The sequence below is a fragment of the Pygocentrus nattereri genome, chromosome 5 (genome assembly GCF_015220715.1).
Source record: "Pygocentrus nattereri isolate fPygNat1 chromosome 5, fPygNat1.pri, whole genome shotgun sequence".
Classification (NCBI taxonomy): domain Eukaryota; kingdom Metazoa; phylum Chordata; class Actinopteri; order Characiformes; family Serrasalmidae; genus Pygocentrus; species Pygocentrus nattereri.
The window spans coordinates 31,652,297-31,669,709 of NC_051215.1; the positions used below are offsets into that span (position 1 = coordinate 31,652,297).

The 17,413-nt window shown below is 40.1% G+C and overlaps 1 protein-coding gene across 1 annotated transcript; it reads right to left on the minus strand.

Annotated features, from left to right (window-relative positions):
- Positions 1-936: 936 nt before the first annotated feature.
- Positions 937-17,413, minus strand: zmp:0000000662 (RING finger protein 145). The gene is made up of 10 exons (XM_017690512.1): positions 16,650-17,413; positions 15,065-15,173; positions 10,802-10,893; positions 9,555-9,796; positions 9,274-9,443; positions 8,266-8,406; positions 7,994-8,176; positions 6,923-7,070; positions 6,421-6,777; positions 937-3,551 (listed from the first exon to the last, which is right to left on the minus strand). Exons 1-10 carry the CDS (start codon positions 16,816-16,818, stop codon positions 2,748-2,750), a joined length of 2,415 nt encoding a protein of 804 aa, XP_017546001.1. The 5' UTR covers positions 16,819-17,413; the 3' UTR covers positions 937-2,747.

A 17,413-nucleotide genomic window follows, 5' to 3' on the forward strand; every position in this document is an offset into this window, starting at 1 on the left:
AAACGTCATACTGTGGAAGAGGACAAGTATAATAAGAAAAACATGTTTGCGAGCCAGACATACTGACTGTGGACTAAGAAATACGAGAAACTGAACTTAAAGGGCCCATATCTCGGGGAATAGAGGTATACAGCAAAAATATAATATCGCGATACTTCAATACATTTTCATGATACACAATGTGTCATGATGTGTATTTTTTCCAGACATCTGATTAGTTGGAGCTGAGAACCCTTCTAGTCATTTTTATTTGACATAATTTAAAAAAGGCAGTTGCCCTTTACGTTGTGTCAAAATTTTATGATGCATAGACCAACCGAAATGGTCCAAAATAACTTGGAAGTAAAATATTTCTCCATTTACTTTCTTTAAAAGTTAAGAACGTTTTTCCTTCTCCCGTAAAATTATGTTTTTGGAGATACATGGTTTTGTCCCCAAAGCATCCGTATGTTGCGTTCTGGATGCTGGTCAGCAGCAATTTAAGATAAGGAGATCACCACAAAAACCAGCATATATCGTGTTTTGACACTGGCATGCTGGTCAACAATCATGACCATGCTGGGGTGATCAGCTAAACCATCACCTGACCTGCACACATTTCTTGCTGGTCTGGTGCTGTTTTTTTCAGCAGCGGAAAAAAACCCACTAGCACTACATTTCAAAAATACTATCAAAAGCTGTGAATACAATGGTTTTTATACAATATTCAGTATTCTGTGTCGCACCAAATCCAGTTAAACGCTACTTAATTTTGCTCTCTGTATAATGAAACATGCAGTTGGTCAGTGTTCTACAAGTACGGATATACACAACATGTTCAGAAAAGCATATTGTGACAATTTATCGTAATAAAGAGCCCTACTGGAAACCAGATTTTCCTCACTGATTGGAAATAAATACGTTCAATGTTGTTTACTACACAGTCCACACCATCCATTTCAACAACCAAAGCTGCAAAACAGCCCGTTTTTAATTTATTGTTTTTGTGACATTGACATTGTGACATAAATCAACCTATTCAGCCTAAAGCAGTTTAGAGTCCCACCCATTTATGTTGAGTGGGTGTGGTTTCCACCCCATTTATCAGCAGCCCATGATCCAGGGTATCACTTCTGCAGTCTAAAGGCACCTTCTCCAGCTAACATTTTAATTTGAATCATAAATAGGCTATGCAGCAATATACAAGTCGGTTTTAAGTGCTGCCAACATATCATTTAAACAAGCTTTTCAGCCCTTGCTGCTACGTAAGAAGTGGCAAGCTGGTGCAGGTAAGTGAAGTGCACCTAGTGTTTCAGCCTGAACAACTTTTTCAATTAAGTACAATATAGGGCAGCCAATCAGAACAGAGGTCATTTACAGATATCAGTTTTATATCAGCCTATTTAATTCTAAGAGACAAAGTGAGGTTAAAAATGGTCAAAAAGTAAAAGTGAATCACGGCTTTTTTTGGGGGGTCAAAACCCCACAGAGTTCGGTGGGGGGAAATAAAATACAAGTAAAATGTAAGATACAAGCTCTTTAAAGAGGCTGCTGCAAAAGACAACAGGATGGTCCCCATCTTATCATCTTATAGCATACACTAAGAACTTATTTAATACAAGAGAAAGCAGGTTGAAAGTTGGCCCAGCTTAAAGTACAGAAAGAGAAAGAAGCTCAGTAAAATGGTGCAGGCAGAATGGGAACAAAAGGTCCTGCCTCAGAAAAAGAGACAAAGGTTGAAGAGTGAAACAGAAACAGCAGTAAAGATATCACTGATAAAAAGAGATGAAACATGCAGGTAACATCAATGTTTAGACATTAGGATGAGATAAAATCAGATTTGCTGTTTACTTCTAGGAATGCTGTTGATACATGTTGATGACTGTGAAATGTGAGCACATGAGTGTGGTTATGGTATGGTAAGAGATGATAGTTTAGATTAAAAAAAATGAGAGGGACACGGATTTGCTTTTTCACTATTCTACTTTGAAAAGACGTACAGTGGCTCAGTATGTAATATGTTTAAAGCATAGAGAAAGTACCATCATTAGAAAAGAACAAATTAAATTGAAAGAAAATTAAACTAACTGAAAGCAAAAGAATAAAACGGTGCAACAGCTAAACAACATTTACATGAGGAGAAGAAAAACCGTTTGGCAATGGATATGAGGACACAACTTAAGTATGAGAAATAGGATTGAGCGAAACAAATGTTTTGAGGCACTATCGGATTTCTACATACTTTGTGTTGAATAGCAGTCACCCAATCATCATTCATCTGAACAATCAGATTTTAAGCTTTAACATGTAGAAGATATTTCATAAGTGCCAGTTCCCCACTGGCATAAGAAAGACAGGAACAATAACTTGCCCTGAAATGTTAACGGAATTAAGTTAATTACTTCAATTGGTGTACAGTATTGAAGCATAATAATGTCAGTTCCATCAGTTAATCAGGTCAACTTTTTAAAGGCAACTGTAATTGTTCAAAACTGGACAACCTCACAACAACCTAGGCAAGTTAAACCATTCCAACACAATTTTAGCTTCATGAATGTCAAAAATAAATACATTTGGTATTGCTTGACAGGATGATGTGATGGAGGACTCAGCATATGTTCAGCATGATAAGACGAAGCTTAACTCCTCCACAAATGCTAGTGTTGTAGTCTTTGGTACCCAGATATAAGTGCGGCAGTGATTAAGTTCTTTGAGACCTAGTGCCTTTCCACTGTCTCCTAAAAGTCTCTCACAGTTCTTCATTTTCATCAAGTATGTTCTGATGGCTCGCAGAATAGATAACTACCACTGAGAGACTGAGGACAATTAGCGCAGTCATGGCTCTCTGCTGGTCCTGTACTCACTTTGTTCAAGTCCATTACTGAATTGGCCTCTCTGGGCTGCTTAGTCCTCAGCTCAGAGTCCCTGTCTGTCTCACTGGACTCTGATGTGGAGGGGCTTCCTACTGAGGAGCTAGAAGGTACAGCAGCGTCCAATCTTTTAGAGTCTCCACTGGAGCAACAGTTTAGGTCTTGCAGACTCATCTTCTTGTACAATCTCTCTGATGCAGACTCCTTGTCCAGTAAGTGGACTCCATCTCCCTGTGAGCCCTGTTCTTCTCTGCACTGGGTGTTGTCATGCTCAGGGGCAGGCTCCCGCTGAGCTGCGTGCGGCTGTGATTGCATTGAGTGTGGATGGGCATCACCTGCAGAGATGGGAGTCACTTTGGAGTGTCCACTGGAGCTACAGTTAAGGTCATGCAGACTCATTTTATTGTAAGGTCCCCCTGACTCAGACTCCTTGTCTGGTGAATGAGCTCCGTCTCCCTGGAAGCTCTGTTCTTCTTCGTGATGGGTGTCTACATGCTCAGGGACAGGCTCTTGCTGAGGTGGGCGGGGCTGTGGTTGAGCTGGGGTAGGACGGGTGTCACCTGCAGCAGCTGTTGGGGTCGATACCGGTGGTTTAATGGAGGTGTGGCACATGGGACATGTTTCCTGCACATACAGCCACTTTCTAAGACAGTTTCCATGGAAGAAATGACCACAGTAGGTTATCACGGCTGATGTCATATCCTGTAGAGACAGGATAAAAATGGTCACAAGAATGCACAGGCTACTGAACACCACAAATACATCCTTTGAAAACTCTGATTACATTAGCACACAGATTACAAATACATATTCATCATGATTATCATGTCAGACATGTGGTCTAAGCCAATATTCACAAAGCTTGTGATCCTGCTGATCTAGGACCTCTTACTGTCAGTAAGAGAGAAATCTAATCTCAGATCAGTATTCCTACTTTTCCTACTTTTTCTTACAGTAGGAATACTGACTGATGCTCAGAATCCTCTTATTTACCTTGACTTTACTGACTGGAACAGTTCGTAGATCAGCACTCCAAATCTGGGACATTTTGACTTTGCTTCACAAAGCTTCTCAGAGTAAGTGTGCTGATCCAGGACCTGTTCCCTGTCAGTAAGGTAATAATAAATAAAATGTAATGATAAATAATAACTCCTAATCTGAGACAGTTTGTGGATACAGGCTAAGATCTTCTTTCCTGTAGGCTTCACACCCAACCCAAATCTCACACACCCAGTACAGCTAGATAGGAAATTGAAGCTAAATTCTGCAGGAAAGTACACTGCTCAAAAAAATAAAGGGAACACTTAAACAACACAATATAACTTCAAATAAATCAAACTTCTGTGAAATCAAACTGTCCACTTAGGAAGCAACTCTGATTGACAATCAATTTCACAGCTGTTGTGCAAATGGAATAGACAACAGGTGGAAATTATTGGCAATTAGCAAGACACACTCAATAAAGGAGTGGTTCTGCAGGTGGGGACCACAGACCACTTCTCAGTACCTTTCTGCTTTCTGGCTGATGTTTTGTTCACTTTTGAATGTTGGTGGTGCTTTCACACTCGTGGTAGCATGAGACAGATTCTACAACCCACACAAGTGGCTCAGGTAGTGCAGCTTATCCAGGATGGCACATCAATGAAAGCTGTGGCAAGAAGGTTTGCTGTGTCTGTCAGCGTAGTGTCCAGAGACTGGAGGCCCTACAAGGAGACATGGCCAGTACACCAGGAGACGTGGAGGAGGCCGTAGGAGGGCAACAACCCAGCAGCAGGACTGCTACCTCCGCCTTTGTGCAAGGAGGAACAGGAGGAGCACTGCTAGAGCCCTGCAAAATGACCTCCAGCAGGCCACAAATGTGCATGTGTCTGCACAAACGGTTAGAAACCGACTCCATGAGGATGGTATGAGGGCCTGACGTCCACAGACGGGGGTTGTGCTCACAGCCGAACACCGTGCAGGACGCTTGGCATTTGCCAGAGAACACCAGGATTGGCAAATTCACCACTGGCGCCCTGTGCTTTTCACAGATGAAAGCAGGTTCACACTGCGCACATGTGACAGACGTGACAGAGTCTGGAGACGCCGTGGACAGCGATCTGCTGCCTGCAACACCCTTCAGCATGACCAGTTTGGCAGTGGGTCAGTAATGGTCTGGGGTGGCATTTCTTTGGAGGGCCGCACAGCCCTCCATGTGCTCGCCAGAGGTAGCCTGACTGCCATTAGGTACCAAGATGAGATCCTCAGGCCCCTTGTGAGACCATATGCTGGTGCGGTTGGCCCTGGGTTCCTCCTAATGCAGGACAATGCTAGACCTCATGTGGCTGGAGTGTGTCAGCAGTTCCTGCAAGATGAAGGCATTGAATCTATGGACTGGCTCGCCCGTTCCCCAGACCTGAATCCGATTGAGCACATCTGGGACATCATGTATCGCTCCATCCACCAACGCCACGTTGCACCACAGACTGTCCAGGAGTTGGCGGATGCTTTAGTCCAGGTCTGGGAGGAGATCCCTCAGGAGACCATCCACCACCTCATCAGGAGCATGCCCAGGCGTTGTAGGGAGGTCATACAGGCACGTGGAGGCCACACACAATACTGAGCTTCATTTTGACTTGTTTTAAGGACATCACATCAAAGTTGGATCAGCCTGTAGTGTGTTTTTCCACTTTAATTTTGTGTGACTCCAAATCCAGGCCTCCATTGGTTAATAAATTTGATTTCCATTGATTTTTGTGATTTTGTTGTCAGCACATTCAACTTTGTACAGAACAAAGTATTCAATGAGAATATTTCATTCATTCAGATCTAGGATGTGTTATTTGAGTGTTCCCTTTATTTTTTTGAGCAGTGTAGATCTCAAGGAACAGTCCTGATGACCATTACCTTACATTAGTTAAGTACCACATTTTCCTTTTGGGTATTTCACTACAGACCTGTGCAGTTTTGTGTAATTCTGCCATCATGCCTGTATCAGGAACTCCAAATCCAAGCTGGTTTCCTCTATGACTGAAACAAATGCAGTTTTCGAAAATCTAACTAAAATGCTTCAAAGCAGATACACTGTCCTGTGTGCATTTTTTCAGTATATGTTTTTGCATGATAATAAACCTATTGAACTTCAGCACTATTATGAGCACCAGCTATGCAAATTGCAGTCTAAAACTACCAAGGCCTCCACCCTTGACAAAGCTTATTGGTTCGTGTGGGGTACTTAGGTGAGCTTGCCAGTTTTATGATGAGAGTTCTGTGCGCAGCAGTGTTACCTTGCATGTAGTAATAGTCATATTTCAGCTCTTTAACAGCCTTATAATTCAGAGGATCTGGCAAGGTCTGTATGGCAAAACATACTGGTTTTGGAACATTTTAGTTTAACACAGAACATAACAGTAGTGTTTTTCTAAAACACCATTCATTTGAGTCATAGAGAAAACCAGCTTACACCTGTTAGACCAATTAAGAGACACTAATATGGCATGATTCTCACTACAGAATGACAACACAACTTAAGAGGTATATGCACTAACAATACCAAATAACTGAGCCCCCTCTAGTTGGGCCTGAGGCTGACCTGAAAACAAATGGCACAGACATCACCATGGTCCTGTAGCTGTTGAGTGCTTGCCCGTGGAAGTGAACTGATCTTGCGTGCTGCCTCCTGTCGGAGTAGGAAGCTCTTCCAGCCAGCCTGGGCACGCAACCACACATTGCAATAAGAGTGGATGATGATGACCGATGCCCCCATCCAGCTCCACTCGCCCCACAGTGACTCCCACGCCCCATAAGCCACCACACACAGCGCCACGGCAAACTCCAGCACCCGACAAACCCCATTCACATAATACACCACTTCATCAAGGCCAGGCAGAGCAGTGCTGCGCCACACCTCCACCATGAAAAGGCAGTAGATCAGCAGAGTGCCCATCACCTGGAATACATACCAAACAATAGCTGAGACTGGATATGTTATTGCTCCATTAACGTTATGTAATATGTTCTGCATGTACACACAAAGCTTTGGTCCTTGGCCTTTTCTTACAACAGAATGTCCAGGCTGTGACCTCAGAGAATACCTGCAGTGATGTGAGCATACAGCTAGACACCAGTATGAGAAGCCAGAAGTCCATGTGGAAGAACTGGGAGATCTTATAGGCCATGAACGCCGGGAATAGCAGCAGAAACACACACATGCTCAGCCCTCGTACATGCTTCCACACACTCCTATGGAAACACAGCTTTAGATTTGTTTGTTCATTGTTTGAATTTTATCTTCACATCTTTAGTTTCACATCTCACAATCATCTTAGAAAAAGACAACATCCACAAGAATTGAAATATGGTTAAACTGGTGGGGTCTTATTTCCTATACAGTGTATATACATATACAGTGTCTAGCTACCTTGTTGTTCTTAGACCCCTGCATCACATACACTATTGTTCAAAAGTTTACAATCACTTTTTAACCAGTTAATAATTAAGTAATTTTAGATATGTCCAGAGTGATTAACTGCTCTGTGGAAGATTATAAAATTACTGAGAAAGCTGTATAACATCAAAAATTAAGTTATAATACAAGTAACATCCAGAATTAATCAGATTTCAACAGTGAGAATCAAGTCAAAGTAGATAAGATGGCAAAAATGTATGTAAATAGATAATTACAGTATACTTTTATTCACTTCTTGTTCACAGAATTCCTTGAAATATTGAATACAACATCTAAAACACCTTTTAACAAATAATTAGTAATATTTAAAGACATATTGTCTAAGATTGTATTGTAAGTAAAGGAACAGTTGTTAAAATGGCAAGCAATTCCAAAATTTGAACACCAGTGTATGTCTTGTTCTCTATGAACACTTCCACTAAGAAGGACACCTATTCCAAATTCATTACATGACCACATGTGAAAAGAGAAAAGTGTAGGAAAAGTTCAACGTGGCCATGAGGCATCTGGTTAAGCTATACCACTCTAAACAACTTTACTGATATTTAACTAAAAACATGTGAAATATCAATCCTACAATAAAAATGTCAACAGAATCTCTTTCTGATGGATTGACCGACTGGGAAGTAAGCCTTTGAAGATGTTTTGAAGAATGACAGTAAAGTTGATGGAAAAAGAACCTGAATCTAATGTCTACCTGTTTCTACTGGCACCAAGTCCGAGCACAATGGGCTCGGTTATTTCACTCATGCTCTGCAGAGTGGAAGTGAGAACAATGAAGAGAATGATGAAGAGGAGGAAGCAGCGCTGCAGGGCTGCCATGTCCAACAAGCCAGTCTGCAGAGCTAGCAACAGTAGAGTCACACCCTCTGTCACACCCCTACAAAACACACACATATACACAAACAAATCACATCAAAAGACATGTTTACACATAAACACATGCATGTACACACTACACACACTTACCTGTGCATAACATTGTGGTTCTGCAGAGCTGTGAAACCTCCCAGGTAGAACTTGCAGAGATTCAGGAGTCCCAAAGCCAAATAGGAAACCACAAATGTCAAGCCCAGCAAAGAGTAAGGGCTTGCACAGCACTCAGACACACTTATATGCACACACACGCACACACAAACACACACACAAAGCAGAAGATCAGCACATGTAACAAGAAAAACAATGTGTTATACAAACGTACAAGATTACTGGATTGTTCTTAAAAGATATCCTGTGTAGATCTGCTGTTGTGTATTAAATTTCCTAAAATGTTACATTTGAACAGAGGAAAAAAAAAAAAACACAACCCATGAAAAGAATTTAATAAAAGACTGGCTCAAAGTTGAAAGTTTAAAAATTAAGGGGGAATTCCACTTATTTTTTAGAATTTCTGGATAATCAATCACTGAGATTTTCTTACAATGATGGTAATAGGCCCTCCAATTCATTTTCTATCCAAAATGACAAGTGAAATTACATGTTGTGAGTTTTTATATTCAATATTATTAAATGCATGTACCTCTCGACCCTGAATGTATTGTAAAAAAAAAAAACTACGTTGTAGGTTAAAAGCTTCTCGCACTGTCATAAAACAAGGTCTCAAGCATATTCAAATATTCAAAACCATTTTCTGTAATAATTTTAAATAATAAAGTTGCTTTTAGAGGTGTTAAACACTTCAGATTCTCTGATTTTGTTTTTATCACCATTACATGAACAATTTTCACTCAGTAAGTTTCCCAAAAGCATCTTAGTGTAAAGTTAATCCTAACTGGTAGAAACCGTATTGAGAGTAATTCTCACTCTACCATCTTTGTGCTAAGATGCTTTAAGGAAACCATGATTTGATTGACAGTGTTTAGAACTTGACAATTTGATCATGCAGAAATCTTTACAAAGCTGGATGAATACCCATTTAAGTCAAACATGAGGCTGCTTAATTCATCTATCAGCGAGTATCAGCTTAGTAGTGTGTACCTGGTGAGAAGGTAGAGAAGGAGCCCCTCTTGGATGGCAGAGGAGGTACCAGCTTTGGAGACGAGCTGAACTCCAAACAGCACAAACCAGAAGACACTGAACAACACAGGCACTGCAAAACTATGCCAGAGAGCCACCCCCACTGCCAGCAGTCGGTACAAATCATTTATCTACAATAGAGACATCACAGAATTGCAAAAATCTGGCAGCCCACTGTTTGATTTCAAAATATATGTGTATCCTCGTAACAGAGACTCAAATGCAATTAAAAGTATCTTTACCTCTACTTGCACTATTTCACTGTAAGCTGCTCTGGCCAGTCTATATGGTACAAAGAGATTCATGAGGAGGAACACAATGACCTCTGCCCCTGTTATCCCCATGGAAACAGTGGTGAGCGTGAGGATAGTGTCTCGAGACACTGAACACACACGCGCCAGCAGAGGGAGCAAGTGAGCAGAAAAAAGCCAAACTCGGCGAGTGCGCATGAGGAACGCACAGAGTGTGGTGACAATAATCTGACCTGGGAATGTATAAACACACAGAAAAACATACAGAAGATGAGAGCTAAATCTGACACAAAGAATACAACCAGCTTTCCAGTTTGATAAATCAAGACTTGATACTGAAGGTCCAGCTGATTTTTCTCGAATTTGGGTCATGTTTCCTTTTTCTATGTTCTTTCTATGTTCAAAATAGTATTGGCTATACACTCTTACTTGGATGTACATGTAACCTGAAACACTCAATTATAGCTATTATCTATTAATCCATGTTTCATAGGAAATTCATAGCTAACGAATCAGTGTACATTTAGCCAAACTTTGGGTGGAAGCCAAACTTCTAGAAAAGGTCACAATGACTGGTTTATCTCAGAATTTATCAGGTACCCTTGACTTTTGAGACCAAAAGAGATTTGTGTGCATAAGTGAAAAAAATAACAATTACTTAGAAACATTCATAAGTTTAGCAACCACACAGAGTATCTGCATTCATTATGTCATTGTGTATTCATTATGGTTATTCATTCATGTATTCAGAAAAGTTATGTGAGGTCTTGCTCAAGTAACTGCTGTGCTTTGCAAGTAATTGCAAACAGGAACTTTTCAACAGTTTTCCAAAGCTTCTGTTAGAGCTGCCTTTACTGAAGACAATAATAATGTGCCCAAAAACAAAATTGTTAGATGATACTCTAGCAGGCTGATTATGGCGAACATCACATTATTCAATGTGAGTATGTGTTTTTTTTTAGGCTAGAACTGTTAAAGGATTGGATCAGATTAATTTGTTTCCCTCTGATATGCGATCCAGCATTCTCTGCTGATCTCCAGCCGTTATCAGACTGGACCTGTGCCTAGGCTGATCTTAATAGGCTGACCTGAAAGGAATTGAATGTATATTAATGTGCTTTAGAAGTGACCAATTTGTAACACAAGAGGAATGTTTGGATTATTATTCATTTTTGGGGACAGAATCTCCACTTTTATGGTTAGAAATGGTTAAAGCGGAAGTGAGAGTTTGTACCTACTTGTTAGCGCAGTTACAAAACGATTCAAAGCTAGAGGATCCAGAAAGAGTGCCCTTTCATACTCGTACTGACCCTCTGCCAACACATACTCCCTGTTAACACAAGAAAAAAAAAAGATTAACATCAATACATTTGAATAGCTGCATGAAGTTGTGCAGTTCATGTGAAGCTGATGTTTTTACAAGATGACAAGATTCTACTAGGCATTTCTTATGGCGAATACTAATGAATATATAATGTGAACTATAGTGTTTCTAATCTACAGTAAATATGACTGCGGAAGACTAACTGCATTACTAGTTTTGTGTCCAGAGGTTCAATATCCAGAACAAAGTGTTGATTGAATTTATTTAATTAAAACTTCTGAAATAATAATAAAAATATCTGAAACCTATCCACTAGTTTCAAGTCAAATAAACATGTGTGATTTTAGAACTTTAAACGTCAGTTTAACGTACTAAAGTCTAAATGTAAACCATAAATATATATGTTGATAACAAATTGTTAAATGGTCTGATGTCTTAATGCCATGTCTAGCATTAAGACAAAAAACAGTTTAAAAAAAAAAAAGCATCCTTAAACCTTAACACTTATTAAAACACAGAGTTAAGAACGTCCACAATTGTAATCACCGCCTTGCCTGACAGGATCCAAGACCCAAGTACCAACCCCCCACCCCCTACTAGCCTGCATGCTGTGCTTTCAATTTTTGCAAAAGGAATGCAGCCCTTTCTCTTTGAACAGACAGAACAGATGGGAGCACACACCAAAATATACTTCAGTACACTGTAACTTTTTACAAAATACCAAACTTCTCATCACCAAAAAAATGTAAAGCCATGAATTTATCAACAACTGCTAAATGTTGAACAGTGCTAAAGAGAGCACAGTGCAGCAGATTATGCTAGCACCAGCCTAGCAGCCTTATCAGGACAACTAAGCTCAACATGCCACAGAGGGGGTTAGATTCTCTTTGTGCCACTCCAATACAAGTCAACTTCACTTTCTCCTCTACACTTGCAGATATCAAACTTGTATTGTGGGGTGTGAAGGTGTTTTAAGTCTGCACACTAAGCTAACCCTATTCTATGGTCCAGAGCAAGAGTAGCTAATTTGATAGCTCCACACACAACAGCAGGTTCACTCACTCAGTGTTGTGGCTTTATTAGAGCCAGTTTATGAGGAGCCTGGCCACTTCCTATTTCCCCCGTTATATCAAAAACATTACTGCAAAACAATAAAGGGTGCCTGTGAGCGAGTTCTCAATGAATGGAGCTAAACAGCTAAAAACGAAAAAAGTTAAAATAGTTTCTAATCACTTTCCCAGAACTTTTCTTTTTCCACAGCAAACAGGTTTTGGCCAGTACTGCTATTGAGTGCTGCTTCATGGATGTAAATGAGACGGCATTTTAAACGTCTATAACTTGAGTTCAAAAGTGTTAAAGAATATAACTGCAGAGTTTTATGCTGTGTTCAGGATATGAATGCATTCTTTTATCTTAAAAATGTTTAAGCATTTACAAACTATGATTTTACTGAAATGCTCCATCCATATTAACCCATTAATTTTGGACTTGCTCAGGAGCGCCCTCTAGTGTTTAAAATGACATTACAGAGTGGTTATTCTCCTCTCTACAAGTTCTCCAGGTTAATCCTCTAAACTTGTGCCAATTAAGCTTCAGTGAGCTGGATTAAAACCAGCATGGGGGTTTGCGTAGCTGTAGCTTGCTAAGCTAATACCAACTTCTACTAGGGCAGATCTACACACCATATTTAACAATTTATTAGACACACACATCTTCTAACCCAATTATCCTCCTGGGTCACGGGGGTGCTGGAGCCTATCCCAGCTGCCATAGGTGGAAGTCAGGATAAACCCTGGAAATGTCACCAGTCCATCACAGGGCAGACAGACATACACATTCACTCACACACTCACATTCACAATTTAGTATGCCCAATCGGCCTGACCAAATGTGTTTAGACTGTGGGAGGAAACCGGAGAACCCAGGCCCTTCTTGCTGTGAGGCAACAGCGCTACCCACTGCGCCACTGTGCCATCAATTTATTAGATACTGAATACTGAATATTTTGGGTTTTAGATAATTATTAAATGCAAACATCTCAAACATTAAGTTAGCTACATTAGCACAGGAATGTTCCCTAGATTTAAGTTTGCATTCAGCATGTTGTAATCTTCTCCTTAACATATTTTAATATATTGGACTACTATAGGTTCAAATGTGCTTGTGGCACACAAAGCTGCTACATAATGAATATTTTCGCAGGGCCAGACCTGATCTTGTAACAAGAATACATGTCTGGGGAAAAACACTTTGTGCTGGATTGCGGCAAAAAAGGATATGCCCCCCTAAAACAATTTCACTAGCTACACCCAAGCATGATCTAAACATAACTTAAATAGAACCTGCATGGTAATGTAAAGCAGGCTTGAAGATCTCAGAAAGCAGCACATGATGCCACATACTAAAGAGATTTAAAAACAGATATGAAACAAAGTCACTAAAATCTACCAGTCTGGAAATGGTTACAAAGCCATTGCTGAGGCTTTAGGACTCCAGCAAACCACAGCGTGAGCCGTTATTCACGAATGGAGTAAACTTGGAACAGCGGCAAACCATCCCAGGAGTGGCTGGCCTACTAAAAATTTCACCAAGAGCGCAACAACGACTCATCCAGAAGGTCACAAAAGAACCCAGAAAAAACATCTAAGGAACTGCTGGCCTCTCTTGCCTCAGTCAAGTTCCATGTACATGATTTGACAATAAGAAAGACAGCATCCATGGGAGAGATGCAAGGCCCAAACCACTGCTGACCAAAAAGAACACAAAGGCTTGTCTCACATTTGCCAAAAAACATCCAGATGGGCCCCAAGGTTTTTCAATAATGTTCTGTGGACTGATAAGTCAAAGGGGAAACTTTTTGGAAGACTTGGCTCCCGTTACATGTGGCTTAAAGCTAACATTACAAACGGTCAAACATGGTGGTGGTAGTATGATGGTCTGGGGCTGCCTCTTCTCCAGGACCTGGATGACTTGTCATAACTGATGGAATCCTGAATTCTGCTTCCTAAAAGAGAATGTCTGCCAAAGTGCAGTTGGGTTATGCAGCAGGACAATGATCCAAAGCACACAAGTCCACCTCTGAATGGCTCAAAAGAAACAAAATTTGTAGAGGCTGAGTCAAAGTTTGAATCCCACTCAGATGCTGTGGCATGATCTTAAATGGGCAGCTCTTGCTGGAAAACCCTCCAATGTAGCCAAATTAAAACAATTTTGCAAAGAAGAGTGGGCCTGAATTTCTCTATGGCATTGTAAATGACTCATCACGTATTATCACCAACGTTTGATTGCAACTGTTTTTGCCAAGGGTGCCACAACCAGTTATTAGGTTTAGAGGCAATTACTTTTTCAAATAGGTGATACAGGTTTTGAATAAATCTTTTTCTTCAATAAACAGAATGATCTTTTAAACACTGCATTTTTGTGTTTACTCATGTTGTCTTTATCTTATAATATAGTTAACTGGAGTGTATAAAACATTTAAATGTGATAAAGTAGCAAAAATAGAAGAAATCAAGTGAGGGGCAAAAAAATTTCACAGCACTGAAACTAATTTGAGATTTTTAAGTGGAACTTATCAACCATATGAACTTATGTTACATCCATGGACAGACGGCATGTTTGTTTTGGGTTGATTTAGAAATTTCACACTCAGTTAGCTCCCAACCTAATACGTCTACATGACCACCCACTCCCATTTCTCAATGGAAAAATGTGAACTTTACGGTATGGTAACACATAATAAACTATATAATCATAATGAGCCATCCAAGAAGAGCTAACCATTTAGGAAAAAAATGTTTGAGTTTTTAAGTTTTGAGTGGAACAGCATTCAAAGGTTATGCATTGACATCTGAGAATAAAAAAGAAAAAGTTTTATTATTTTTTTCCATCCTCTGACTAATTTCACCTAAATTTCTCAAGAAAAGGAAGCGCCTTGCAGGATCTTGCCACGCTGTTGATCAGTTAAGGATCAGGGAATAAGCAAGCAGGAGAAGGTTGAACGGGTGGTGGTTTCAATCTGATAACTGCATGAAATTACCTTGTCTGCCAAGTGCAAGTCGAAACAGCAAACTTCGTTTGAATAAGCTGGTTGGTAGTAAATTGAATATTCAGCAGTAAAACAAGGTAAGTAAACTCTCTTTTATATCTTCATTGTCTATCTCAAAGACGTGCTCACCTGGCAATCTGATGGCCCATGTACAGCAGAAGGGCAGTGAGAATATGCAGATAGAGCTGCACAATGTGTCCAAGTGGCAAAAACAGGACTACCGCACTCACTAAGTGACCTGTGGACATATAGTATATGAAAGAAACATGTCAACCAACAAAGGTCAGTAGGGTATTCGTTTTATCTATTTCACTTTACTCAGTTTCATGTCATTAAGTATAGATTTGAAGGATTTGTAATCTTCTTAGTTTTTTTCAAAGGCTAACACTTTTACTTTGACTAAATTGGAAGTGAGTATCCTTTTACCTTTTCACTGTAGTTGTTCACAGTTCCTTACTCCTTTTTAATTATTGTGGGGGGTTTAATTCAGTTCTGTTGATTCAGGCCCTGGACTGCTTTGTGTTACTCATGGTTTAACAACTTAACTGCCTTTTCTGTCAACTGTACGCAATCAACAACATGACTACAGCTCTAATATACAAGCACTGCTCTGCACCACACTCTAAAGGTGAAGCGCTTTTGTTGATTTCATAAAAGTCATGATGTGTGTCAATAAATATGATTTCTGCTTTATCTCATACACATGTATTTGCCTACCCCCAACCCAACATGTGTTATATTCTATTATTATGTTAATATATTCTGTTATTTTCTGAGCATATCGTGAATATCATTATTAATTAAAAAGACTTCCCAACTGCATGTTTAACTGTGAAGACAGTTTAATTAGTCCTTTTTTATTGGACTTAGTGTAGTATGGTATGTGGATAGAACTCATTGTATTCAGTTTTGATAGCATTTATAAATATGGCACTCTTTTTTCTTCTCCAGTTTATCAAGGAGTGCATTTAAATGCACTCCACTCACACAATCAAATCATAATCAGATTTATGCAGTTGTCTGATTATTCAAATGATGCTGTAAACAGCATACTCTGATTACTTAGACTGCAGTAAGGTCTAGAGGTCTGGTTAAGAAAAGAGACAAAGAGAGATGATCAGATTTCTCAGTGCACGTAAACTCTTACTCTGATTTCTTTCGGATTTCTTAGTCGGCGCATGCGCGGAAATAGACCAGAAATAAGCAATCAGCATTGCCACGAGACGCAGCAAAACACTTTCAGATAAATCAACTACATGCTTGACGAAATGAAAGATTTTGATATTCTTCATCTTCTAGATGATGCATGTTCATATTTTCAGGTGAAGTGGCTCAATGTTTTAAACAAAAAAAGCCACGGCATGTAGTCTGAGTTTTACATTTACATCACATTTTTTTAGTTTTAGATTACTGTCTGATTCGTGTAGATCTGGAGTTGCACCATTTTCTGATCACTCAAGGGCATGTAAACGCATTCATTACTGACAAAATCAAATTTTTCTGCAGTTATCGGATTATTAAGTGCATGTAAAAAAAGGACTGTGTTTTTCTCTAAGCTATTGGTAACTAGCAAAGATACTTTCTCTAGATTGACAAAGCACTTCTTGTAAGTCGCTCTGGATAAGAGCGTCTGCTAAATGCTGTAAATGTAAATGTAAACACACACATATCGTGGCATATCTAACAGCAGTAAGAGTTGGATGTAAACTTGTACCTAGGTAGTACATGTTCCACAGGACGTATTTGTACTTGAAGAGCATGTCTTCACTCCTCGCCCTGAGGTGATAAGTGAAGCTCTCGATGTCGCATTTATAGAGCAGGTCCAGCACGATGATGCTGGGCACCCTGAGGACCACATTGGCCACGTCCTCCAAGCGCAGCATATTCACAGAGGCCAAATTTGGCAGCTAACAAGCAAGCATACGAGGCTTGTGTCACATCATGGACAGAGGACGGCGAGCACTGCTCTCGAAAAGCTTCATCCAGTCGGCTGGTCAGTCGTTCCTTGCTTGCTGGTTGTCTATTAACTGAACGTAGCGCTCAAATCAAATGTTCAGTGAGCACTTATCGTATTGGTCCTCGGTGTGGTTTCGGTCCGGCCCAGTCCAGCTCACTCCTCCTCTTTCAGGGTTGCTTGACACGTCTGATAAGTGTGAGAAAACATAAAGCAGCACATCTAGTTTTAAAATAAGGTTTATTGCTTATCTTGGAAGCCGGCGTCGTTCAGTCGCTTCAGTAAAGCCTCAGACTGCGAGTGTATGTCATCACGGCCTGCTCACTCACACCGAAAGTGAGGCAGAAGTTTTCAGTTCCTCCAAAAGGTAAACGTTTCAAACAGTAAACCAACAAGAGAGCAGAACGACAACCTGTGCTCGACATGCCAGCAAACTAGACTGTACAAATATCACTGCCAACTTTGTTTTGGAGACTAATGACAGGAGGAAACGGAGGAACGAGCCTGACATTTCAGCTCTTCTT

Coding starts and splice junctions, on each gene's coding strand:
- zmp:0000000662 (XM_017690512.1), bottom strand. CDS start 16,818: ATGCTGCGCTTGGAGGACGTGGCCAATGTGGTCCTCAGGGTGCCCAGC. Junction 8,407..9,273: donor CTTCTCTACCTTCTCACCAG/GTACACACTACT, acceptor TGTGCATATAAG/TGTGTCTGAGTGCTGTGCAA. Junction 7,071..7,993: donor CTTGGTGCCAGTAGAAACAG/GTAGACATTAGA, acceptor GTGTTTCCATAG/GAGTGTGTGGAAGCATGTAC.